Below are 26,881 nucleotides of genomic sequence, written 5' to 3' on the forward strand. Positions count from 1 at the left end.
ACCTAGTCCTCGACTCCCCAACCAGTGGAAACATTTTCTATCGACCTTATCAGTTCCTTTTAGTACCTGGAAAACTCAATTAAATCAACCGTTAGCCTTCTAAAACCCAGGGAATGCACCCTAATTTGTATAATCGTCTTTTCAGTTTGACCCTTGGAGCCCAGGTGCCATCATTCGCTAATAAAAACCTGATCCATCAACATTATAAATTGGTGATTACAGCTCGTACCCCTCCCCTCATCCTCAACCCATTTGCCATTGTATAGAAAAGGTATAGACGGCCAAAATTGCTTTCCTTGCTGTGTGGTCATTCTCATTCTGTTCTGGGATGTGGGTGGGTAGTGGCAGGACTGGCAGTCACCAATCTGACCATTCATGTGTCCTTCTTACTCTGTCAGCTTACCATTCTGTGTGAGCCCTCTTTCTTCAGGATCTCTGTAAATGGACGTCACGCCTTCGATTTCAATCATCGCTACCAACCGATCCAGCTGATCGATGAACTGGAAATTGGAGGGGATGTGACTCTCACTGCTGTCCGCTTTTAAATGCCCAGCCTCCGAAACCCACTCGCCTTCGGTGTTTGTCAAATCACGCTTGTTGTTGTAGTGTTGGATGGCGGTGGTGCTGATGGGGTCGGTGGGGTGGGGGGTGGTGGTGGGGGGGAGGGGGGAGAGCTTGATGGGGGAAATGCAATTGCAGCAAGATTCGGAGCAGGCAAGGCCTCTCCAGTGATTCAAGGTTTAAAGCCACCTAAATGGGAAAGTTCAGAAAGGATTGCACACGGAGTGATACGTGTGCTAGAAGCTTATGTTTGAGTCATTTTTGGTGGGCATTTCTTCATACCAGATCTTTATGGAATTAATGTCCCTCAAAAAAAATAATGAACCATAAGTACCATTTTGGAAAATCCAGGTTCTGTTCCTTGGGGTGAAATTCCTTTTTTTAATGAATAAAGGCGATACTTCTATTTCAATAATTAATGAGTTGCATATTTCAAGATTGCACACTCATTAGTAACATGAACAAATCATTACTTGTGGCAATAAGTCATTGCTAAGTTCACTCCTTTCGCTGAGAGTGCTTTCATCTACGCAATTTGTGTTGATGTGGGATTGAATGGTGCAGGTTTAACTGTGCACTCTCTCCATCCAGCCTTGTCTTTGGCTGCATTTCCCTGAGAGTTTCACACTCTAGGTTCTAGCCATGCCATCCCTTTTTTGACTGTATAGCATGTTACAGATTCTCTCCGTGTTCCAGAGTGGCATCTTGTTATTAAAATTTAAATTTCAGCTACTGCCAATGACTGCTGCAGACTATGTGATTAGTTTGATTCACTGCTGAATTGTAATTGTGTCAATAAACCTTTCAGGAAATGGCAGATGTTAACTGTTTTTTCTGTATTTCAGTGTATTTTAACTGCTTACCTTTTCATAGCTAACAGCTGTATCTGTCCGCAAAATGGCCAGAGCATCAGACTTCACTAATGTAATGGGTAGTAATGCAAAGAACAAATTTGATTTTTATTTTTTATTTAGTTCAGATGTTAAGCTGGTTTACTGCCTGAAGTTGTAAGAATCTAACTTTTTCAGACTCCGGAAAGAGCTTTAAGACCCAACAGACCTCTCTCTACTTTTTCTATTGCCCTCAATCCCCACTTTCTAGTTTTTTCACCATTGCATTCAATCTTTCCTCTTTTCAGAAACCTATCCCATACTAAAAATCAATGGTTATTGTCGTAATACTGATAGGCAATCGAAAACAGGAATACATGTTCCTACCTACCCCTGACGTGCAAATTCCTTTCTAGAGCCCGCCTCTAAACAAAACAGTTCCCAACAACTTTATCCATCGTCTTCACTCTATCAGTGCCTGGTTATTCGGTTAAAATTCCCCTTCTACTCCTAACTATTGGAGTTTGAGCTCTTTGCATCTTACTGGTGACCCTCTCAGCTTAACTCCGTTCCTTATGTTCTTTGCTTTGATGCCAGTGTCTCTCTCATTCATGGATCTAAGCTGACAGCTGCCTTGTCCTCTCCCCACCTTCCCTTTCCCCTTCTCCTCCTCCTTGTGATGCCATGACAGGTGTCACTTCTCTGAAGTGGAGTCTAAATGGGACAGAAGCGACAGCAATAGGAATCGCTTTCAAAGAAAAAGAATGGGGGAGGATCATTCTGGAAGGTCGAATTTGAAAAAGACAATTGGAGGGAAGGGTGGATTAAGGATAAATTAAAGGTAAAGGCATATTTATTGCCTTATCACGTTTCTCAAAAGTATTTCAGATCCAATAGAGGGAATTGGAGCAGCCAAGATCCAATTAACAGCCGTGAAAAAGGAAAACTTCTGGCATTTATATAGACAGCACTCTTCAGGACAAAACAGATGTCTCAGTGCTCCACAGCTAATGAAGCACTTTGAACCGTTGAATGTAGGAAACACAGTGGCCAATCTGCGCACAGCAAAAGCTCCCACAAACAGGGGAGCATTTTACCCTCGTTGGGCGGGCGCAGCGGGTGGACCCAGGAGCGGCCTCGTAACATTCCGCCAGCCAGCGTGAGTCACGCGCTAAAACCGGGGGGGCGGGGGCGGGGGGAGGGCGAGCACGGAAGTCAGCGCGGGAGTGGGGGAGCACGCAGTGAACACTCCCTGAAGATTTCTAACATTAAAGGTAAACATGCCTCCTCATGTGACTCTGAGCAGGGACGTGCTAAGAATGAGATTGAAAGTTTTAATTTTATTTTCAATTAACGTCGGAAGCCTCGCCCGCGGCTGAGGTTTCCTCAAAAAGTCCAAAGGCCGCTTGGCCTTTTCACCTGCCCGCCAGCCCCAAGGTTGGACGGGGCAGGGAAAAATTCACTCCACTTAATTGATTAACGGGCTTAACAGCCCCCTTAATTGTCGGCAGGCCCGCGGCCAGTGCGTGATGACGTAGGGACGCTCGCGCAATGTCACCGCGCGCCACTTCACGCCCATGCGTGTCGGGCCCCTGCCCGCGAGGCAAGCTGGGAAGTCCGCAGGTCTGGCAGCATCGGCGGAGAAGAAAAGAGTTGACGTTGCGAGTCCTCATGACCCTTCGACAGAACTTGAGTTCGAGTCCAGGAAAGAGCTGAAATATAAGCTGGTTTAAGGTGTTGGGGTGTGGGGGGTGTGGGGGTGTGGGGGGTGTGGGGGGGGTGGGGGGGGGGGGGGCGGAGAGAGAGAGGTGGAGGGGGTGTGTGGTTGTAGGGACAAACAAGCAGTGATAGAAGCAGATCATCAAAAGATGTCACCAACAACAGAACAAAAGAACACATAGGTGTTAAAAACAAAAAAACTGCGGATGCTGGAAATCCAAAACAAAAACAGAATTACCTGGAAAAACTCAGCAGGTCTGGCAGCATCGGCGGAGAAGAAAAGAGTTGACGTTTCGAGTCCTCATGACCCTTCGACGTAACTTGAGCTCGAGTCCAAGAAAGAGCTGAAATATAAGCTGGTTTAAGGTGTGTGTGTGGGGGGCGGAGAGATAGAGAGACAGAGAGGTGGAGGGGGGGTGTGGTTGTAGGGACAAACAAGCAGTGATAGAAGCAGATCATCAAAAGATGTCAACGACAATAGTACAATAGAACACATAGGTGTTAAAGTTAAAGTTGGTGATATTATCTAAACGAATGTGCTAATTAAGAATGGATGGTAGGGCACCCTGGTAGGGTGTCCCGGGACACCCTGGTCCACTCCTCCATCACCCCCTACTCCTCAACCCCCTCCTATGGCACAACCCCATGCCCACGCAAAAGATGCAACACCTGCCCCTTCACTTCCTCTCTCCTCATTGTCCAAGGGCCCAAACACTCCTTTCAAGTGAAGCAGCATTTCACTTGCATTTCCCCCAACTTAGTCTACTGCATTCGTTGCTCCCAATGTGGTCTCCTCTACATTGGAGAGACCAAACGTAAACTGGGCGACCGCTTTGCAGAACACCTGCGGTCTGTCCGCAAGAATGACCCAAACCTCCCTGTTGCTTGCCATTTTAACACTCCACCCTGCTCTCTTGCCCACATATCTGTCCTTGGCTTTCTGCATTGTTCCAGTGAAGCCCAACGCAAACTGGAGGAACAACACCTCATCTTCCGACTAGGCACTTTACAGCCTTCCGGACTGAATATTGAATTCAACAACTTTAGGTCTTGACCTCCCTCCTCCATCCCCACCCCCTTTCTGTTTCTCCTTTTTTTTTCCAATAAATTATATAGATTTTTCTTTTCCCACCTATTTCCATTATTTTTAAATATTTTTAAATCTTTTATGCTCTCCCCACCCCCACTAAAGCTATACCTTGAGTGCCCTACCATCCATTCTTAATTAGCACATTCATTTAGATAATATCACCAACTTTAACACCTATGTGTTCTTTTGTTCTGTTGTTGGTGACATCTTTTGATGATCTGCTTCTATCACTGCTTGTTTGTCCCTACAACCACACCAACCCTCTCCACTTCTCTCTCTCTCTCTCTCTCTCTCTCCCCCACCCCCCACCCACCTTAAACCAGCTTATATTTCAACTCTTTCTTGGACTCGAACTCAAGTTCTGTCGAAGGGTCATGAGGACTCGCAACGTCAACTCTTTTCTTCTCTGCCGATGCTGCCAGACCTGCTGAGTTTTTCCAGGTAATTCTGTTTTTGTTTTGGATTTCCAGCATCCGCAGTTTTTTTGTTTTTATATTTGAGCTGAAAAGTCCAGCCCTTAACGACCAGACAGTCGGTCTTTGTGACGTCGATCGAGGTTCAGATATGCCTTGATTCTAAGCTGGTAACACCACCAGCAGCCGAAGGTTTGCTCTGACTGTCCAGGTGGGAGACATAAAGTCCCGGGCCTTAGTTTTAGGTTGATCGAGCGGGCGCGTGCCCAACCTGAACGCATGCGAAATGACGTTGGGTGGTGCTTCCCGATGCCATCGCGCGCGGGCGAGCAATACGGAGGTTGGCGGGCGCGGGTGGGAGTCGGAGCCCCCGCCGACCATTAAAGGGCCAATGGAAGCCATTAGAAAACCCTACCGCCCGCGATTTTACGTTGCCCGTACGATTTCACGCTCGTCACACGGGCAAAATGGGCAGACGGGCAGCCCGTTTTTTAACGGAGCCTCATCCAAGAGCGGGATGAAACGGCCGGGGTGAAATATAATATAAAAAAAACGATATCTGGGGACCGATGTTTCTTTTGAGTTCCGCTGTCAGGTGCTTGAATGTGCTGCACAGACGCACTTTGGTGCATTTTCTTCTTGCCTTTTAACCTGCCCAGGTCTGCAGCTCCCCGAGGCAGCTCCACAGCAGCTGCCTGCCTTCGGGGAGCTCGCCCGAAGTGCCCACCCCCGCACCCCCACTCTTGTGGGCGCCCCCCCCCCCCCCCCCCCTTCGGCAGCGCTGAGGCTCTCTCAGCGCGTTTCACGCTCGCTGCCTGTCCATTGGCCGGCGTGGAATTGTGTTCGGGGGCCGATCGCGGGTGGAAGTGCGTTTTGTGCCCGTTCCTGGGCCCGCTGACTTGGCCCATGTGCCAAGTGTGAAACCCAAGCCCTGGTGGTGTTATAGGGAGTGCTGTGCTGAGGCTGGGTTTTAAGGCCTATAGTCGGAAAATTAGAGGGAACTTTATTCTTCATCTAACCCACACTGCACCCAAGCAGCACTTGATGCTGACGTTGGTGCACAGAGTAGCAAGTGATTATAGCTCACTGCGGCACAACCCATCTCAAAACACTGCATGTTTTGAGCACAGTTGCTGTAGTAATAGGACATTGTAACAGGGAAAATGCATTTATACAGCACCTTTCAAAACCTCAGAATATCCCAAAACACTTCACAGCCAGTTAAGTACTTTTGAGGTGTGGTCACTGTTGCATTGTAGGAAATATAACAGCCAATGATTTGCACAGCTAGATCTCACAAGCAGGACTGAGATACTGACCAAATAATCTATCTTGATCATTTTGGTTCAGAGTTAAGTGTTGACCAGGACACCGGGGAGAACTCCCCTGCTCCTCTTCGAAATAATGAAATGGGATCTTTCACATCCACCTGATGAGGGTAGAGGTCTTAAAAGTCTCATCTGAAAGATGGCACCTCCAACATGCAGCACTCCCTCTGTGCACATCAGTTCAAATTAGATGCCTGGGACTCTGTGGAGGACTTCAACCCACAACCTTCTGACTTAAGAGAGAAGAGTGAGACATGTCTGACTCAACCTGATGATCTCCGTTTTTGATGGCATTGACTTATGTCTTCATGACCAAAATCTCAGGAGGAGTTCCCCTTCCCCTTCCTCTCCCTCCCAGGAAAAGCTTGGCCTGATGATATAGTGCAGGTGAGGGACACCAGACTGGTTTAACAAAGCATTGACAGAAACACAAATCAAAAGTTACAAATCATACAATTTTATTAAAATTCATAATTTATCATATGCTACTTACACAGATAGCAGCCAGCTGCCACTCACACACACTCTAAATCTTTACCAGTCTCAATCTTGTCAGTCGATACTGGCTATTGCACTCTTAACCAGACTGTATTCTTTTATTAAAGTGCACGGTGAATCTTGACTTTACCAGCCGTTTCTTGCAATGTCCTGGCCGTTGTAAATAATTATCAGACTAACCTGCCTTCCACTGGCTTAACATTGATTCGTGAGCCTAACTTTATGCCCTTAAGTTTTGCTGTGATATTGTTTAAGGCACAGATGTTGGGATATCAATGTGAAGACACATCTGTTTGTTATATTTGCTTGAATCAAATCACCATCCTTATCACCCTCAAGCACATTTGCAACCATCACTGGAAGCTTCATTTCCCATTTTGAAACGTCAATGTAAGTACCAAAGAGCACCAGGAAATAATTTATTTCTGGCTAGAAAGGCAGATTTTTTTTTTCTCTTGTTTGAGGGTAAATTGCGAGGAGTGAAAAATGGACCCAGTTGTCGTGATTCCATCATGGGCTGCGGGTATTGCACATTATTAATATTGGTGCTCAAAATGGCTGACATTACTGATTGACGCACTCCAATGATGTCATGCTTCCCTGCACAAACCAGTTTCTGACACAATTAAGTCATAATTAATCTTCTGCAAGAATACAGATTTACTGAATTTATCCCAAAATTAATAACTGCACACAAAAAGGAAAAAACAAAAGCTAATGCTGCAGACTTCACTGAAATGTAAAGAAAAACTTCTTCTTAAACTCTTTGGATTTCCACTTGTGTTTATAAAAGCGAGTATGAAATTGAATGCTATACAATAAAAAGTTTGTCCATTTTGGTCCATATGTTGGCCAGCAGATACATGGTGAAAGCAGAGCAGCATTCAAGCCTTGTTAATGAAATGTTTCTGTCATTCTTAATATCTGTTGGCACAATTGTCTCTTTGGTGCCATTTGATCCTGTCATCAGGAAACACCATTATTTCTGAAACGTTGCTCCGAAGATGTCTTCATGATATCGCTTCTGGTTCTGTTAAGTAAAGGAGAGATTGGAGTTAATACAAAAAAAAAGAGACAATATTGGACTATAAAATATAATGATGTTGCGAAGAAATGTGATTTAAAAAAAAATGTATAGGGAACACGAGTGAGAGTGAATGACTTGCATCACATCCTGTTCTGTAAGAGTACTTTACAAACGTTTGAACCCCCAGTTCATCCTTGTAACAAGTGCAATGAAGTCCATGAGAAGGTCTTATTTTCATTTATTGATTCCTGCTCCTATTACTTAGGGATCTCAAAGCTTTCCTGTCCATATAAGCTTCCTGGACCTTGGTGAGTGGGGCATGTGTGCCCCAGTCAGGCAAAGACAAATTCTACCTGTGTGCATTTCTCAGTCGCTCAATTTACAGGGGTTAAGATGGTAGTGGGTTTCCATCAGACACAAGATTGACCGAACTGAAAAAGCTTCTTGGACTCTTACTGTACGGGCAGAATTTTAAATTAATTAAGTTTAAAAACTTTTATTTTTATTTGCTTTTGGAAACCTCATCCCACCCGTGGATGAGGTTTCCAAAAATGTGCAAAGGCCGCTTGGCCTTTTTGCCTGCCCACCCCAGCCATTCGGTTGGACGGGCAGCGAAAAATGTAAGTTGATTGTTTGATTAAGGCCCTAATTAATTAATTGATTAAAGCCCTAACTGGCCTTTTAATTGTCGGCGGGCATGCTGCTGACTGGCACGTGCCCACTGACTGAACTATTGTGCGACTGCGCTTTGACGTTGGCACACTCGGCTGGCGTCATCGCATGTCATTTCACGCTCGAATGGGTTTGTCGCGCACCCGTCAGCCAAACCAAAGTTTCTGCCCGAAGTAATGGTATAGAATATGTGGGCGGACAATGCATAGGAGAACAGTTGCTGGATCTATTCAGGAGAGATTTCTTGTCTCAGACCTACCTTCAGCATTGTGAGGAACTCTTCGGCATCCTCAACACTCATGCCACCTTGCTTAGCGATGATGCCTTTTAGGGTGTCAGTGACATCTTGTGCCATCTTGATTTCACCACAGATGTAGATGTGCCCATTCCCTTCATGCAACATATTGTAGACTTCAGACGCCAGTTGTTCCCGAAGAATATCTTGTACGTAAGTCTGGTGGGATGGAAGCAGACATGGGAATATAAGGATACATCAACCTAGCTTTAAAGTGCAGTGAAAATAAGACCATGTATTTACATAGTGCCTTGCTCATCCCCCCTCAGAGCATAAGAAATAGAAGCAGCAGTGGGCCGCATAGTTCCTCAAACCTGCTCTGCCATTCAATAAGATCATTGGCTGATCTTTTACTTCAACTCCACTTTCCCTTCCTATCGTTTGATTTCTTTAGTGTCCAAAATCTATCGATCTCAGTCTTGAATATACGCAACAACTGAGCATCCACAACCTGTTGTGGTAGAGAATTCCAGAGATATCATGATGTCCCTAAGTACTCTGCTTTTGATGTGCAGCCATTATTGTCTTGTAGGCAAGTGAGGTAGCCAATTTGGGCACAGCAAGATTCCACACTTAGCTATAAGACGAATAATCAATGAATTTGTTTGTGAAGGTTCTGGTTGAAGGATAAATGTTGGACTAGGAAACTGGGAGAATTCTCCTGCTCCTTTTTTATAATGCCGGTGTTAAAATATTTTGAGGTTAAAAAGAACCTTATCCCCACTTGCAAAGGGACTGATCATTCCTGGGGTATGGCATTAGATATCCCCCTGCCCAGTACCTCAGCCAAGTAGGTTAGCTAATTGGGTCCGAGCAGGTCAGTATGGCTCAGTAATGCACCACATTGTGCACAGAATTGCTGGGGAGCCCCCAGTGGTATAAAAACATGAACATACGAATTAGGAGCAGGAGTAGGCCACTTGGCCCCTCGAGCCTTCTCCGCCATTCAATAATATCATGGCTGATTTGATTGTAATCTCAACCCCACATTCCTGCCTACCCCCCGATATCCTTTCACCCCCCGTGTTAATCAAAAATCTTTCTAGCTCTGCCTTAAAAATATTCAAAGACTCTACTTCCACCCCCTTTTTGAGAAAGAGAGTTCCACAGACTCACGACCCTCGGAGAAAAAAATTCTCCTCATCCCTGCCTTATTTTTAAACGGTAAATAAGTAAAACATAGTTGCGCTATTGACTGATAAGTGGTTTAAATTACCTTTTTCTTGCCTGGCTCTCTGGAGTAGGCTGTGTAAACACCGTTCAGAATGCCTTTGCCTTTAAGTGCGAGTGTTTCTTCTTTGTAAATATGATCCATTTCTGAGTTCCGACAGCCAAACACCAAAGTCATGGGACCGGGTCTGACTCCTATAAATGTCACAAAAACGAACACGCAAATTGAATGGAAATCCAGTATCGAGCATATTGACAACAACATGAGAATGTGAGGCATGTGGAGGCAGTTTAAACATCTGACAGATCACTGAGGGGAATGAGAATTGGCCACGATTATTGTTACTGTTGGAATGGTGTGAATGGGCCAGACTGAGATGGTAGTGAGATCTTGAGCAGTAATTCCTTAATGGTTGCCTCACAGGATATGGGGAGTATTAGATGCTAATAAAACAGTTATCAGAAGTCTGGGAATTAGCACAGCATTGCACTAGCCTGTGTAGTGTTGCTTCCTCTCATTCCCCCATCCTTTTCCCTTTCATAGCTATTTTCTTCAAACGTTTATGCAATTCTTCCAATTTTTTTAAGACAGGACTATGATGCATCATTATCTGTTCACCAGACACAACTCACAACCTGTCCTGAGTGAGGTAACATCAACCACTTGCTCTTGCTGTGTTAATGCAGTTGGTAAATGTGACTGGGTAGTGGGGTCAGACCTCAGCAGCACTCTACCACATGTCGATTGGTGCAGACCATTATAAGCAGGGAACTGAGGAAGGAATACCAGGAGTTCGAACTTACCTCGTTTCTCAATGTCATGCTGCCGCTGTTGCCAGAAGCTTCTATATGGAGCAATTCCTGTTCCTGGACCAACCAGTATGCAGGGTTTCGATTGGTTCTTTGGAAGATGGAATCCTGCAGTGCTGGAATTGAGACGTGAAATTGGTGATTAGTTTTGAGCCATTCTGGTGCTGGCGTGTTTGTTGCAGTTTGTGAGTATGCAAGGCTTAATTTGAAAGGGGATCCAGGTGACCTACCTGCGCACATAACATGGAACCAGTTCTCCTGCTTCCATTGTGTTGAACCAGGTACTGCAGACGCCATGATGTATGGGGCCTTGGTCATCTAAATACAAAGAAAAATATCAGTTCCTGTTGGCACATTTCAGCAACGTGTGCCCATAACCTATTCAAAATAAGTCAGAAATGCTGATACAGCAGCATAGGTCCTTGAAACCTTTGTGTGTCTTACATTATGTCGTGACCCCTGATAACCAATGCATTGGCTTACTCTCACATTTAAATGAAGTTAGGTCTGATTCGCTTAGAATGAGTGAAAGAGCTTCTTCATATGTGGAGTTCAAATGCCCGAAAGGCAGTGCTGTTTCTCCATGTTCCTCGAGGAGGAGGAAATTGTTCTATACATTGCCGTTCCCCTGAATCAAATTTGTGCCTCTCCAGAGGTCTCCTGGGTGGAAACTCGACTCTTAAGATTTGAACAGTAGTTCCAAACTAATGTAAAGATACATCCTGAACCCCCTCCACCCACCTCCCGATGAGCAGACCGACCACGTGACATCTGACTCTCTTTACCTCTCGTCTTGTAGTTCACCACTGCAATCGTCAGTTGGATTTCTCCCGGATTCATATCTAAGGACGAACTGATGGAGTAATATCTGGGCTTCAGCAGCATTAGCTGGGTGAGGAGGAACAGAGCAGGGCATTGGATGGACTGAAATTCCTCCAGGACTTCCAGGATGGTGGGGCTGTGGAAAGATTTCCACTTCTCATACTCCTGGGAATTCTGTAGAGGGACAACAAAGCAGGATTAAATATTAAATGGTTTAAAGCATAGCCTGATATAAAATAATTACCTGCACTATTAGTATATAGTGAATCTTTAGCTGCTGCCTTCACAAAGTTCAGACTCTGTAGAGTATACCCACAGGCAAAATATGTTCCAGAAAATTTTACCTCACTTGGGCTCATTAGGCCCAACTAGCCTGTTCCTTCTTTACTGATGCATGATCTATTCACCCATCTGTCCTTGCCTTCTCCCTCAATTATACTCCCTCCAAATACAATTCTAATTCTGTAGGTTTCAGACCTCACTATAGGCAAAATGTGAAACTGAATTCAACAAACTTGACGATTTGTGGATCGGAACCAGGAACAATTGTGGTCAATTTTAACTGGACTTGCCAGGCAGGAATCCAGGAGGATTGATGCTGGTTTCACAACCACCTCCCCCCTCTGCCCCTCACCCACTACGAAGAGTGTAACACCAGCATTGTACCCAATTCTGTCAGTTCCTCAATGTGTGAGTTAGATTAAAAATGCTCCCAAAGACAACAAAACTTGTCATAGAAACCCTGACTCGTTCACTCACGTCTTTCAGAGAAGGGATCCTGCTACAGCTTACCCGGTCTGACCTACACTTGACCATTTGTCTTACTGCTGCGTGTGGGGCCTTGCTGTGCTCAAACTTGCTATTGTGTCTCCTGGCAATGACTGCACTTCGAAAGTAATTTCAATGCTTGTGAGCTAGGATGTATGACAGGGCGGCCGATCTACAATCTGTTTGCCTGTGCCCAATTTAAACTGACTGGTGTGTACGAGGCAGGTAACAACAAGGTGGACGCTCACCTGGCCTAGTTCCAGCAGTCGATTCTTCTCCGATTCATCCGACGCCAGCTGGGCAAACTTCTTCAGGAGGTGTTGACTGGGTGGGGTGGTGATGTCCAGAAAATGAGTAAAAGCCTGCGAGAGACTGCAAGCTGGTATTCGCTCATCCACCTTCCAGTCTGCGGAGAGCAAAGAACATCCTGTCAATTAGCCTAAAACACCCAGGACAGAAATAGATTTGAAATCTCCTCTTATTTCAGAATTGTATGAGAATTTCAATAACTGAAAGAGCAAAGGGACCAAAATGCCAAATGCCATGTAGATGAGGGGTTGGGGGTGCTGGGGGGGTTACTAGTGCTCATCTCAACAACTTTAGGAGACCCAGAGTCCAAATTTAACCTAGCCTTGTGACCAAAGATGAGGATTACACTGTGTAATGTCTAGGACAGAGGCATGCATTGGGATCTTTTAATTGTATCTGTTTAATCCACTAGCAAGAGAATGCAAACACTTGCAGAGCTCTACTTACCTCTCACGCTATTGCCGTTGTTAACCTCCACTTGGACGCAGTGATGAGAACTTGGCGTCCCTTTGAGCCTCTTGATCAGCGCGTTGACGAGGGCCTCCTGATTCTGAGGGAAAACTCCAACGTGCTCCCCGGGCAGATACTGGAGTTCCTTGGAGTCCCTGCAGGACAGCTCGACAAGGATGGTGGAGCGACTGTGATTAGAGAGATCCAGGTAAGTATGTGATCATGAAGGGTGTGAAAAGAGTTGTAATTGATCATTTCGCTCTTTTATAAAAAAATTAATGGGCCAGCGTACCTGGATTTCGGGCTCTGCAGATTCTTTTTCAACCTGAACGTCATCGGCAGAATTTTCTTTCCTTGCATCTTCGAGAGAGCTGAGAGAATAAGAAAATCAATTATTATCAATTTGTCTATAGAATGGTCATGTTTTAGTTGAAGAAAAATCTAAACAATGTAATGTTGGATGGGTGATGACTTCAATTCAAAGTCTGTAAATGAATGGGTACCTGCACACAAGTCCAGCGGCCTGGTGTCAGTCGCGAACCTGTATCTGCTGGGGTCCCACACATCACTTTTGGTTGCTGTCTTGAACTGACCCAGCTCCACCTTCCCTCGCACATTGAAGTCTTTGCAGGCTTTCTGTTTAAAGAAGCAGATAGAAGGAAACCATTTTTAAAAGCTGCACAAATTGCAATACTTTTGACCAGTGGTCTTCAAAGGCACGATTGATATCAGAGTCTGTGAACAAAGCAGAGGAGCGATCACCAAGAGCACCATGTCACAAAGTGGGCGGAATGTAAGTTTGTAGTAATGGCTATGTCACACTTCCTGTTTACAGTGACACTTAACAGGAGGCCAGGTGCGACCTAGGAAGCAAAGGAGGGAAGAACTATGCTAAATGTAGTGGCGATATCACTGGATTTGTACTCGAGAGAATGTGAGTTCAAATCCCTACCAAGGCCGTTGGACAATCTGTATTCAGTTACCAAAAATCAGTAAAAGTGGCCATGAAACTGTCAGATTGCCTTAAAGAATGTGACTGATTCTGTAATGCCTTTGTGGAAGGAAAACTGCTGACCTTATCTAGTCTGGCCTGTAAGTGATGCCAGTCCCACACTAATGTGGCGGACTCTTGACTGCTCTCTGAATGGGCTTAGCAAGTTTCTCTGTTTTATCAAGCTGCAACCCATTGCCTTTTTGGGGTGACTAGGGATGGACAATAAATGTCAAGCTTTGCAGGGATGCTGACATCCCGAAAGTTGGATATAATAATAAACCCACATTGATAGTCACCCCAGATCATACTTGACCTCTTCTAAAGGTATTGATTCCAGGCATAGGAACTGACCTCTGAAGAATAGTCATATGTTAACTCTGTTTCGCTCTCCACAGATGCTGCCAGACCTGCTGAGCTTTTCCAGTATTTTCTGTTTTTATTATAAAAAAAAGCCTGTTGCTCTTCATTCTCAGCTTTTGGAAGATTTCAAAGAAGGAAAGGGGCAAATAACAAGAGTGAGAGAAGACTTAATGGTGGTCACCTAATCAAAATTTTCAATGAAAGAGGCTCTCAAGTGCCTTAAGATGCATTAAACTGTTTTCCAATTATTTTCTCCTTTCCAAGACAATTGTGTCAATTAGCCTGTCCCACCCTCTGTCTACATTCACTCGCAATGAAGAAGCAGGGAAACTTGGTACTTGCACTATTTGCCGTGCAGACATACCTTCCCCACGCCACCTCATCCCAAGTTAGCTGAAGTTAGCCAGAAAGTTTTCTTGAAACTAAGTAGTCACTTTGCCAAACCCAAGGGCAACCCACCTTGAAAGTGGTGATAGCCCAGTCTACAAAGGATTCTTCCTGTCCACCAAGCTCATCTCCTTCTCCTGTTTCGGACAACCGAGTTGCCCCGAGCTGTTCCAGCTTCTTATCGAGTGTATGGGCGAAAGCGCAGAATTGTGGGTACATGCGGGAGCCAAGTCCAAAGATGGCATAACTGCAAAACAAAATTGCATAAGCCAAATCAACTTTCAGTTTAGAAAAAGCAGGTTTTTTTTTAAATGTAAAGCTGCCCATGTTATAAATTGTAGGCCTCCTTTGCCATCCCCTAGTGGCATGCCACACATCCCAACTGAATCACCTGTGCTCCCAGGTTATTGTCTATTTATTTATGTACAATAAATATATGCATTATATACACTTGTGTGCTGCTCTTGATGTGACTATGCTACAGCAGGACTGTCTTGCCTGCTCTTTTCTTTATCCATCCTGATGGACTCTAGCAAGTACATAGCAGACAATCCTAACCTACCATACGAGGAAATCGTGGGCAGATGCTTACATCTCATAATTATGGAGATCGCGGGTACACTAATGAACCAGTAATGACTAATGCTGTGGGGCCACTTATCCTGAACTCCTTTTAACAATGCATTACAACAAATTCTGGCATAATTAGGAGCAGATGAACTGTAATTTAATGCTGTGCGAACTTCGAATTGTGGAGTCATATATGTTTTAGTGTTACTCTTTGATATAAACTGGCACACTAAGGTCAAAAAGAATTCCTGATTTTCTCTTAATTGATGGCACTCTCTTTCTTGAAAGAGTGAATGTGCGTTTATATAGCGCCTCTCAAAGGGCCTCACAGCAACTGTAAATGTTTCACTAGCCAATGGATTCCTTTTTGATGGGTGGTCACAGCTGTTATGTAGGAAATGCAACATTCAATTTGCTATAAAGCAATGTCCCTGGAACGGCAATTAAATATGTGAGCAAATGTTGGTTAAGAGATAAGTGTTGGCCAGGACACAGGAGAAACTCTCGTGCTGTACTGCACTGAAGCATTAGCCAGATTGTGTATGAGATCTTCTGATTTAACATTGAGAGTGCCAGTTACCAAACCAAGCTGATACATGTAGTAAATAGAGCTGCAAAACTGAACATACAACACTGTGCTTACCTGAATTTATATGATTTCAATGGCTTCTTGGTAAACAAAGATTTCTTAAACACCTGTAACAAAAATAGATATTTTTAATAGAAAAATAGATTCTGCACCATTAACAAATATTTTTTTAAAAAAAGAGAATTTATAACATTCCCCCAGGAGTTTCGTTACCGCTGTTCACTTCCAATTTGACATGAAATCCTATTTCAGGCACTTTCCCTGTTGTATGTTTTGTGGTGCCAAAGACTTCACTGATCTTTCCTGCCTCTCCTTCACTGTGTTCTTCATGCTATTCACAAAGAATTCTCCAAATAATCCCTGTCGCACAATTTCTGACCCATCCATTCAACCTTGGGCATACCTGTCTGCTCAATTCTCCTGATATTTTAACGACTGTCACAAAACCACCAGACTCTTAGCCTGAGGACCTTGATTCTGATGCATGTTGTTTATTCCAAAGCCCATGAACTAATTTGACTCGATCTAACTAAACCTTCTTCTCTCGTGCTGGGAATCGCGAAGAGATTGGTCTATTCTCCCAGTAACACACTGCTTACCTCTCCATTTCCAGGTGAATCTCCATTTCCAAAGGTACTTGTCACCACCAAGACCAGCGACTCCATATTCAGGTCATTCAGATCATAATCATCCATGCAGACAATCTGTTAGTGAAGAACATCACACCCAAACAATATTAGGGTCATGATGGATGAAAAGGATGACTTTAAATTGAATCTGACCTTTAAAGTCCCTTATTATGAAATGTATTAAAAGAGGTCAAGCATATATGTAGACATATAAGAGCAACGTGATTGAAGCTAATAGTGCCTCAACAAAGTGTGAACTAGGGAAGGACTACTTTCCTATATTTGCTGCCCAACAGCAGGTCAGGTATAGCTCGGACAGGATTAAATTCCCTCAATTCTACCTCATCACAGTCTCAGAAGAGCATTTCCATTCCCCACAACAGGCATCTTTATGGGCCTTGCCAATCACTGGTGAATTATGGGTGCATTATGAACATATTAACTAAGAGCAGGAGTAGGCCATTCGGCCCCTCGAGCCTGCTTGGCCATTCAATAAGATCATGGCTGATCTGAATGTAACCTCAACCCCACATTCCTGCCCACCCCCAATAACCTGAAGTAAAACTCAGTTTTAGGAATTCCCAAAATGACTTTGATGTAACAGCAAGAAGTGTTGGGAGCTGAGGTGAACTGCCAAGGTTCTACAGGAATACCATGTGCGTACATTGACTACTGCTATTCCTACATTCCGACACAAAAGTGACCTTGCTTTAAAAATAATTCACTGGCTGTAAAGTGCCAGTGTTTACAGGTGACATCGTGAAATGCACTATAAAAACGTAAACCTGTTTTTCTTCCTTTGATTTACCTTGCAATTGAAGGCACCGTTGAACAATGTGCGCAGCTTTTTGGCAAAGGTTTCTGACTTTCCTGTTTCTGTGGCGTACAGAATCGTTGCCTTTGTTCTTTTGGCCATGGTCTTCCGCATCAGAACAGAGCTGAATAATGTTGCCCTGGAAGAAAAGCAACAGGATTTAATATTTCTCAATCAGTTCATGTCTCTAAATGAGCTGATCTAGCTCTGGTACAAGCTTGTATATTTGTTCTACATTTAAAAGGTCTGTGAAGACAATACCAAAGCTGAAAAGAGTAAAAGAGGTTTTGAAGCAACATTGAATTTTAGAGGCCTGTAGCCTATAGGAGGAAGAAAAGACTAACGGAGAGGAGAGAAGAACATAGAGAGGCAAGTCTTGAGGTCCTAGGAATAAATAAGTTAGAGTGAAATACTCTGCAGGGTGCTTTGATTGGAACACAGTGTGAGCAAGGAAAAGCCAGGGAAAGGAAAATTAATTTTAAGAAGAACTAATGATTTTGACACACTTACAACGCTAAATGTTTGAATTTGATCTCATTCTTCTTCGGTCTCCGGCTTTCATCGTGCCAGATGTGTGTTTTCCAAGCATCAACCTGTGATCACAGAACATTGATAGGAGGTTACATTACATTATTGACTCAGTGCTGAACAATGTTCCCTTTCAGTTTCAGAACAACTTGCAGATGGTGGACAAGGAGCAAAAGGAGCCCCTCAAACTTGCACCAATAGTCAGTAGGACCATAGCTGATTTTCTACATCAACTGCACTTTCGCACTCCACTCCTATATCCCTTAATTCCCTTTGTGTCCAAAAATACAACAATCTTAGTCTTAAATATACACAACACCTAAGCATCTGCAGCCCCCTGGGGTAGAGATTGGATTCGTTCTTGGCAGTCTGTGTGACAACGTTGGATTAATGCACAACAGTGCTCTAATCCCTGATCCAATGTGCAATGACATCCAATTTCTGGCAGGAGTGGTGACTGAGAGTGGGAATCATGGCTTATTATTTTCCTCCTTACCCTAAAGGTACTAGGGTATTTTCCTCCTTACCCTAAAGGTACCCTAAAGAACAACTAGGTAGCACTCCTACTGACACTACAACTAAGATCAGCTATCTCAGGTCAGGAACTTGGGAAATTCATGATCTTCTTGGCTCTATTTGACAAAGCCATTTACCAACACTTAACAACTGGGTCATTGAGCTTTGAACTTTATTACATGGAGGCAATTACCTGGTAATAAAAGAAAGGGCTGAGGATGTAGTTCAATATCTCCTGATGGAACACTCGTGTGATGCTTCCAGAGATTGGTGGGACAAGCCAGACCCAGTCCCCAGGGCAGCCTCCTCTCAGCCGGAACTCGTTCTCCATGTGCTTCATGAAGGACTCTGCGGCAGTGTGGTGGTCCATAATTGTCACATTCTTTTTCTACAACAAGAAAATTACATAATGTAATCAAAGCTCGAGGCTGTGGGAACTTATATGAAAGGACGGAAAATCTGATGTCATGTGGACAAACCTACAGGCTGTGTTGGTGGTAATGATCCCAAATCTTGGGAACTACCTTTAAGAACAGTGAAGAGCTACCATGTGTTATTTTATCAATAGTGCTTTGGGGAAATTGAACTTTAAATGTCTGCTTCCAAGATATAAAACATCACCTCCGAGGGCAAATGTTAAATTTCCTGGGTTTGGGGTTTACAGGGTGACCGGGAGGGTAGCAATTCAGTTGCTTCCCTAGGAAGAGTTTTTACAAGGGATCGTGAACTCTTCCTCCACTCACAAATGTCTATGATATCAAGTGACATTATGTGATTAATTTTCCCAATTTTCATGGGCTCCTCTGTTATCTTCTATCAGAAGAGCTAATGGGGAATTCCAGTGCAGAATTCCAAAGTTTTGTGAATCTGGATCTCCAATCAGGAGAAAACAGTGGAGTGTATCCTAACTGAAGTGGTCAGAATTCTACTTTTGCGTCAGTTTTGCTACTGGCTCAGCCTAAGTGAAAGAGAAATCTCATTGCAAGTTTGTTCTTGAAGTGCTCATGATCCTCTTCACACTAATAGCTTTGCTAAATAGTGATGAATATCCTCCTAAATCTTCTAATAGGTTATTGAATCATTTATTTAACAGGATGATGGTCTGGGATTGTCTTCTGAATGTAATAAGTTTGCTTGTGTCCAAAATGACTGTGTGATGCTATTTTTAAAGAATAATGTCTTGAAGCTCAGCATCAAGTTGTTTCCCTCACCTGGTAACTGTGCAATACAGCAATGTTGATCTCCACCAATACTTGGTCTTTCCACAGAGACGCCAGATTATTTGTTTCTAATCCCATTTTCTTCCCCACTTCCTGGGTTACAAAAAAATGAACAATGAATTAATTTCAACCAAACTTAAAAATTAGAGGAAAACTCTGGAAGTTTCTACTTCTACTTTTAATATTGATCACTTAACCAATGAGAGAAAAAAATCATATTTGTTAATTTATTTTAACAGCTGTGCCACTCTGTCTTGGCGCACTGATAACTGTTAGGGGGTCTCAGTTCATAATCTGTAGTGTTCCCTTCAATGCACAATCTTGATTTTAGCGAGATCATAGTGGGGGCATGGGGGGAAAGCACTCAATGATAGTAAATTGTTTCTTAACTGTTTCATTCCAGGTTTCTTTATCATTAATGCAGTTTACGGAGATTTAACCAGAAAAAGTCCCCCTCTAGGTTGACTATCAGAGAATGTTCTTATGTAGCTAACGCATCAGTGCAAATTGGCTGTACCTCTAGCACATTGTATCGCTGAACGTCACAGAAGTCTCGAACACCAATCTCAGAGCTCATGTACCAGCCATTGAAGGGGCATCCAGGAAACTCCAGGCCTCCAACTTCCAGTAGCATGTTAGCAACAGCAGGCAGGGCATACCATCTGAGACCTAATTCTTTGAACCAGTCAAACCTGCAAGTACAAGCAGGTCTATTAGTTATGTGGGTCATTGCATTCCAGCATATAAAACCAGTTTTTGTAATGGTCTTTAGTCTCCTGGTCTGCAGGCAGATAGATATACGGCAGGTAGGTTGGAATTGTGCATTTGAGACCATGTTACACATAAGTGATTGGGCATTTGAAGTTTGAACTTACTTTGGATGCTCAATTTCTACTTCGAGAATAAGCTCTGGTGGATATTCAAATACTTCTGGATCCTGACCATTGGCCTGAATGATTAATGGAAGCACATCAAAGCGTCCAAAGCGGGGTGTCCAGCCAAGGTCAATGCACACCTGAAAATAAGACAGGTACAACCCTGTTAATACAATGCAACATTTTACAGTAGGCTACAAAGAACAGTAGGATGTAGCCACATAATATTCACATTTTATATCAGGTCTACTGGTGATCATTCTTTCTTTAAGGCACTTGACCAAAATGGGTAGTGGAGACAGAGAGAGAAATTGTACAGTTTGGTTAGCAAGGAATAAAGGACAAAGATCAATGAAAGGAGTTGAGTTACAGATCAACCACAAACTAATTGAATAGTGGATTGAAGGGCTGAATGACCTGCTCTTGTTCCTATGTAATAAATCTGAGAACAAAGTGATCACAATGCAACTAACAACAAAAAGCAGACAGTTCAGTAGTGCTTAAACATGTCACCTTTGCTGCATTACAGGAGAAACAGGGATTGTGGGGCATTCTGCGGGGAAATCCTTATCAATGAGAATATTTGGGAAACTAATATAAGAATCATAGAATCATGCAGCACAGAAGGAGGTCATTGTGCCTGTGTCAGCCCTTTGAAAGAACCATTTGATTAGTCCCACATGCCTGCTCATTGCTTGTAGCCCTGCAATATTTTCGCTTTCAAGTATTTATTCAATTCCCTTCTTTAAAGTAGCTGCCTGGGGGATCTGGAGAGCATTTATTCTTCGAGAGTAGATAACAATATTTGAAATTTAGGAATAGGAAAAGACCTAAAAAAAAGCCAGTCTTTTTTTTTGATAGATCTCAACTCCCTCTACCATCTCAAACCATCTACTGCACCCAGGTCACTCGCCAGAAAAGTACCTTACTGTCCCATGTTGTCTATGTATCTATTTCAATGGGCTTTCCTGGAAACTTATTCCACAACTCGAATGTTTCTTGCATAAAAAGCTTTGCTTTACTTCTTTTCTTATTTTTAAATCCTCATTTTTAATTTGTGTTCCCCTCCCACCCCATTTGCCAAAGTGAATGCTTGGTTTGACTCCCTCTGCTTATGAATTAAGTTAACTCTTACTGATTATTATTTCTAGTGCTGTGTGTGATTTGCTGCTGTAGATAAGAATTAATCAGAACAAATTTCTAACAGTTGAAGATAACTTTATGTTCCTTAGGAAGCAACTGATTGTAAGCAGTGTAGCCTTCTTTCTTAAAGCCTTAGCACTCTGTTGCAGTGATATAGAGATAACTTCATCCATTGAACTCAATGGCAGCACCTGCAGTGAGCCTCATGGCTTACCTGTGTGAATGCAACTCCAGCTGGATCTCCAATGATGGAGCCATCAGGCAGCTGATACCCTGCATAACGGACCATCTGGCTATTCCATATTCTGAAGTCATGTTTCCCATCAGTCCTCTGAGGGAAGATAGTGATGGTAGATCTGCAGAGGAAAGTTATTCGGTGGGTAAGTTACAGAAGATAAATTAACTTTTTCCTACATTACAATGGCTACATTCTAACAATCCTGCATTGCCTGTACAGCATTTTGGGATGTCCTGTGAATGTTAAAGGTGCTATTTAAATGCAAGTATTTATTGTGATTAATGGTGTTAGTATCTTGTAATGTCTGTTTCAATTTTTTTTGACATAATGCAAAAGCTTGCTATGGTCAACCATATAATTAAAAAAGAACGCAATTTGAATGAAGCCTTTTAATTAAAAGGCACTGTACTGAAGAAAAAAATGATTTGGAGAACTGTTTTTGGTTGGTAGGCAGGAGAAAAGCTGAACTGCATTTTCATGAAAGTACATATAGATATGACATGTTTACATTACATATCAGTAAACATTAAAAGGATTACTTGATAGAAAACTGATTGATGAAAACAACCTTTCCCTGTGTCTCCTCCTCTCTCTTACACACAAATGTACACCGCAATAAAATTCTTGCTTTGTAAATAGAGTAAGGAATTTAAATTCAATTTATACTGTTGGTAAATTATTATATTAATTTTTCATTCCTCCCATTCTAAGGTGCAAAAAAATCAAAACCTTGTACTAAACTTGGCACATATTGGTGCAGAACATTTAATATCATTCCTTTACCATAGGCATTAATTAACCTATTTATAATCTGTTGGTTGTTGCCTTCATTAAGAGAACAGACACAAGAATTGCATGCAGATGTGTTCAAAGCCCTGGCCTTCAAATGGTGCTGTATAAATAATAATAGTCATGTTCAATCACTAATATTTACACAGTGTCCTTTCAAGGCCAACACTTTGTGTTCTAAGCAATCTTAATGTGAGTGCACCCCGACTCCTACCTCAAGTTTCCATTGTTGGTTGCATACTTCATGTGGGTGCACATGTGCTCGAACATCTCCTTTGCGGTGGTGCATTTCCGAGCGTCAAACACCTGCAGAGACACAGACATAGTTACAGGGAGGTGGATGGGGTTCCTTTGCCATTCCAAAGGGGGAAAGAAAACAAAGCAAAGTTGAAAGCCTTGGAGTGGCAGTGAGAAGGGAAAGGGGTACCTACATGGAGGTTGGACCACTGGATGCGGCCAATGCACCGAGGGGCGTTACGCCAGGCTTGCTTTGACGCGAATACCAGCTCCTCATAGGTCAGCTCATATGTGCCCGTGTCTGTGATGCTTTTGCTAACCTCCTCAATTCGGGTCAGATGCTCCTCAGGTCTGGGGCTGGGATTGAGAAGAGGAAGATCAATATGGTTAACCCAGAAGCTTGGCCCAATCCTGGCTCCCTGGTCATTTATTTAATGCTAATAATTTGATCCTATTAACAACCTACAGCAAATTTCTATTTCATCTTACACCACATGCCCTTCCTGTCAACCTAACAACCTAATTTAAAATCTCCACGTATATGATGAAAGTTGCCATAATTATAACTATCCCCCCAGTGTAGGCTCTACAATCCTTGGGAACTGAGCCTAATCCTCTGTCACTCGGTGCCATATTGTCCACTGTAACAATACAGGAATTTCTGCTACTTGCAACTGGTCTCCAACTGGTAATCCTATCAACCAAGGGTCATTGCAGAAAATAGGAGGAGAAATTGCCAACACTTAAAAGACCTGCTATCCCCGTATGTTCACAATAATGTTTCCCTTACCTTTTGAAGGATTCATAATATTGCTTGATGAAATCTATAGCCTGAGGAAGAATTTCCTCTGGTGGAACAGGTTGATCTCGAGTTTCTCTGGTCATCGCTTTTGGAGTCATGAGAGAGCCCTTGCAGGTTGCAGACTGACATGGCATGTTCTAAATGGGAGTAATATCAATCCATCATTTTAATGGGGTGAAAAAAAAGCCTTTTAGAAATATTGAGATTTTTATTCTACATTTCTCTTCATAAACGGATATTGAGGTCTATTTTCATTTTCAGGTGGAATGGATCTAGATATATATATATATATATAAAACATCCAATTTTAATTCAATTGAAATTAGTGAAAATTGGGCGGGTTCCGCCAGGTTATCGCCCAGGATACCCCCGCATCCCCAAAACCCCCTTCCACATTCCCCACCCCACCCCGCTGTCTAAACTTCTTCAGAACAAATGTCGGATTTGTTGAGAAGGAGGAATCACAGCTAAGTCTCCCGGCTCTGTACGGTGAAGGAGGTTTTAACAATCTTACCTTGACTGCTTTTTGATGCAACGTATCCTGCATAATAGCCCCGTTTTCCACATTCATCAGCTTAACAAACTTCGGGGCGTAAGGACAACGCAATGGTCCCTTTGCGGGAAGTGGCTGTTGGCAAAGAATAGATAAAATCATTATAGATAAAAGCAAAATACCGCGGATGCCGGAAATCTGAAACAAAAACAGAAATTGCTGGAAAAACTCAGCAGGTCTGACAGCATCTGTGATGAGAAAGAGATAACGTTTCGAGTCCATACGGAGTTAACTCTGTCTTTCTCTCCACAGATGCTGTTAGACCTGCTGAGCTTTTCCAATAGATAAAATCATTCAGTTTGTAGAAATAATCAGCTTCCGACCACAAGTCTGATTTTTTTTTAAAAAAAGAACAGAACAGGGCATTTGTCGTTGAAATAATTAGAAACGAACTGTTTACTTCTTAATATTTCTCCTTTCGGTATAAAATCAAATATACGAATCGAAAACACGAAGGAAAAACGGAGCCTGCACGAACGTGCTGTCAACTTTCCATTATAAATTCCTGCACTCATGTTTGTAACAAAAATAGACTGTTGTAAAACTGTATCCCTTTCCGCAGATGCTGTCAGACCTGCTGAGTTTTTCCAAGTATTTTTGTTTTTGTTGTAAAACTCAATGCCTAACTTTTAAAACGGGGACTGCATTGCAATTTCTCTGGCCTAATTATCTTGCCCCTCCTCGATCGTCACCCTGAATCCCTGATTGTAATAGTGTGGGATATGGACCAGTTGTGTGTGTAAACATTAAATCTCCTCGCTCCCATTAACTCACAGTACAACAGCGTCACCGATAGGAGTTTCTTCCTATCAATAAACTGTAAGAGTATTACAGAGATATACCTAAAAATTTAGTCTATTTTTCAAACTTATCTTCATTCTTATTTCAAGTCATTTGAACTTTGCAATGTTATTAAGTATTATTTCAATTATCCGATATAGAAAAAAGTGTAAATACCAATTAAGTCCATTTGAAGTTAGCCCGAACTGGGCGCTAATTAGTAACGAACTATTTGTTTTGGTGGTTGAAATGCATCAGACTAGGAACGAGTTGTCACTCACCTCAGAGCCTGCATTAACGCTCTTAAAGTTCGGAATGTGTCCATTGACGAGGCTGGAGAGAGAATCAGATCGAAAATCATTATCCCAAACTACTTTTTCTAGGTTATTCTGTTTTTGTTTTGGATTTCCAGTATCCGCAGTTTTTTTGTTTTTATCCCAAACTACTGTTTCTTCCCAGTTCTGAGCACCCTTTTGGGATTTTGAGAATGATTTATTTTTATTGGAAAAAATAACCCCATCAAAACCTGCAGAAGCTGCGATTTAAAACCAAAATCTGTCAATCGTTTTAGAAGTTCAGCTTTATCTAAGGTTTAAAAAATTCGCTAAATATCTGTTCACTGAACGTCGCTTTTGATGCCGACCAATTATTAAATGATTAATTTAAAAAAAACTGTAATTGATCAAGCGGAAATATTTCCGATTCAAATGCTAAAGTTAATTTTCCCGATCCCTCCAACCATTTGTTTTAGAAACTGAGTTTTTTTTCCAGGTATTTTTGTTTTTGTTCTCAGTTTGCACTAGTGTGGACGGAGGAGGGTCGTGCAGCGCCCGGGGGCGCTATCTGAACGTAACCCACACGCACTTTTCGGCTGGAGTTAAATTCCCCATGAAATTGAGCCCCTGACTGTACCTCTCTCCTTTGCCGATGTCCTTTTCATTGTTGTTAAGATCCGTCGCTGGGCTCGCTCCAGGATCCAATTTGCCCCTGTACCTGGGTCTCTGGAGGAAACTCCATGGACACAGCATCTCGCTTAGGTTTCTCTTCCCTTGTCTTTATTTCCTCGGAGAACAGAAGAGACTTTTGTTTTCTCAGCGATGAACAAAAAAAAAACACGAAATCTGCAGCAAAAAGTTAAAATAAAAGAAAACTGCACCCGGTTTCAACTCGGTAAAGTTTTTTTTTAAACTTTAAAATAAAACTTTTCAAGCAAAAGTAGTGGTTGCGAGTGTGCCACTGTCTCAGCTGCTCCGATCGCCAACCGATCTGCCTTATTTATACACAGTAGGCTTCCGAAAGTGACACCTTTTATGCAAAATACGGCAAAGCCAAATTATTGAAATTCAGGAAAGCCCCATTTTTTGCTTCTATCTTCCTTGCTGGAGCTTTAACGAGGACGTCACTGGTTGCAACATGTGTTCTCGTCCGCACTGCCGGCGTCACAGGAACATTCCCATTTCAGTCAGACTTGCACTGGTACGTTACCCGGGTCGCACTGTTCTTGATTCCTGACACTCCCTTAACACTATTTACACAACTTGTTTGGAATTTAAAACAGACAGCTTCATTTAACTGGACGTTGAAAAGTAGCTTCATTCAAAGCTGTTGCCACACATTACACCCTGGACCAGAGAGCTTGTGGGTTCAAGGTCAACTCCCGCGGTCTGAGCCCAGGGCGGGGTCTGAGGGAGCGCTGCTCTGCCAGGGGAGCCACCCTTCAGGTGAGCCTGGTAAGGGTGAAAGATTTCCCTGAAACTACTTGGAGGAGCCGGGGAGTGCTCCCGGATTCCTGGCCAGCATTCAACCCCCAATTCATGCCACTTAAAGCAGAGTGTCTGATCATTCATTGAATTTCTGTTTGTGGGCTCTTGCTGTGCACCTAATGTTTGCATAACAGCAGTCACGTCCCTTGAATGCAAGTTGTTGTCACTGAGATGCTTCGGGACATTGAGAGATGAGATAACGTGCTACGTGGAGTCAAGTCTTCCCCAACTTACCTAATTGACTGTGTGTGTGACTAATACCCAATAATAACCTGTGAACTAGCCATTTAAAGGATGCTTAAAGTGGAGCACGGGTGAACCCCCTTCATCCT

At 42.9% G+C, this 26,881-nt stretch overlaps 2 protein-coding genes across 3 annotated transcripts in view; one reads left to right on the forward strand and one right to left on the reverse strand.

Annotated features, from left to right (window-relative positions):
- LOC121283347 (galectin-9C-like) overlaps positions 1 to 632 on the forward strand; it is a 31,294-nt gene extending 30,662 nt beyond the window's left edge. For both annotated transcript variants that reach the window (XM_041197827.1, XM_041197826.1), the window contains one exon: positions 399 to 632. In XM_041197827.1, the coding sequence (XP_041053761.1) occupies positions 399 to 545 (147 nt within the window). In that variant the 3' untranslated portion in view covers positions 546 to 632. The remainder of the gene's footprint in view (positions 1 to 398) is intronic.
- Positions 633 to 6,377: 5,745 nt separating this feature from the next.
- On the reverse strand, positions 6,378 to 26,063 carry nos2b (nitric oxide synthase 2b, inducible). Its single transcript, XM_041197577.1, has 26 exons — positions 25,699 to 26,063; positions 25,068 to 25,119; positions 23,968 to 24,081; positions 23,442 to 23,590; positions 22,846 to 23,008; positions 22,629 to 22,720; positions 21,602 to 21,743; positions 20,245 to 20,384; positions 19,887 to 20,061; positions 19,361 to 19,462; positions 18,343 to 18,537; positions 17,616 to 17,698; positions 17,100 to 17,244; positions 16,262 to 16,366; positions 15,717 to 15,769; positions 14,576 to 14,750; positions 13,266 to 13,398; positions 13,055 to 13,133; positions 12,760 to 12,950; positions 12,252 to 12,409; positions 11,199 to 11,409; positions 10,644 to 10,731; positions 10,408 to 10,529; positions 9,650 to 9,798; positions 8,398 to 8,592; positions 6,378 to 7,469 (listed from the first exon to the last, which is right to left on the reverse strand). Exons 1-26 carry the CDS (start codon positions 25,812 to 25,814, stop codon positions 7,419 to 7,421), a joined length of 3,378 nt encoding a protein of 1,125 aa, XP_041053511.1. The 5' UTR covers positions 25,815 to 26,063; the 3' UTR covers positions 6,378 to 7,418.
- Positions 26,064 to 26,881: the final 818 nt, after the last annotated feature.

The sequence above is a fragment of the Carcharodon carcharias genome, chromosome 10, assembly GCF_017639515.1.
Source record: "Carcharodon carcharias isolate sCarCar2 chromosome 10, sCarCar2.pri, whole genome shotgun sequence".
Lineage (NCBI taxonomy): Eukaryota > Metazoa > Chordata > Chondrichthyes > Lamniformes > Lamnidae > Carcharodon > Carcharodon carcharias.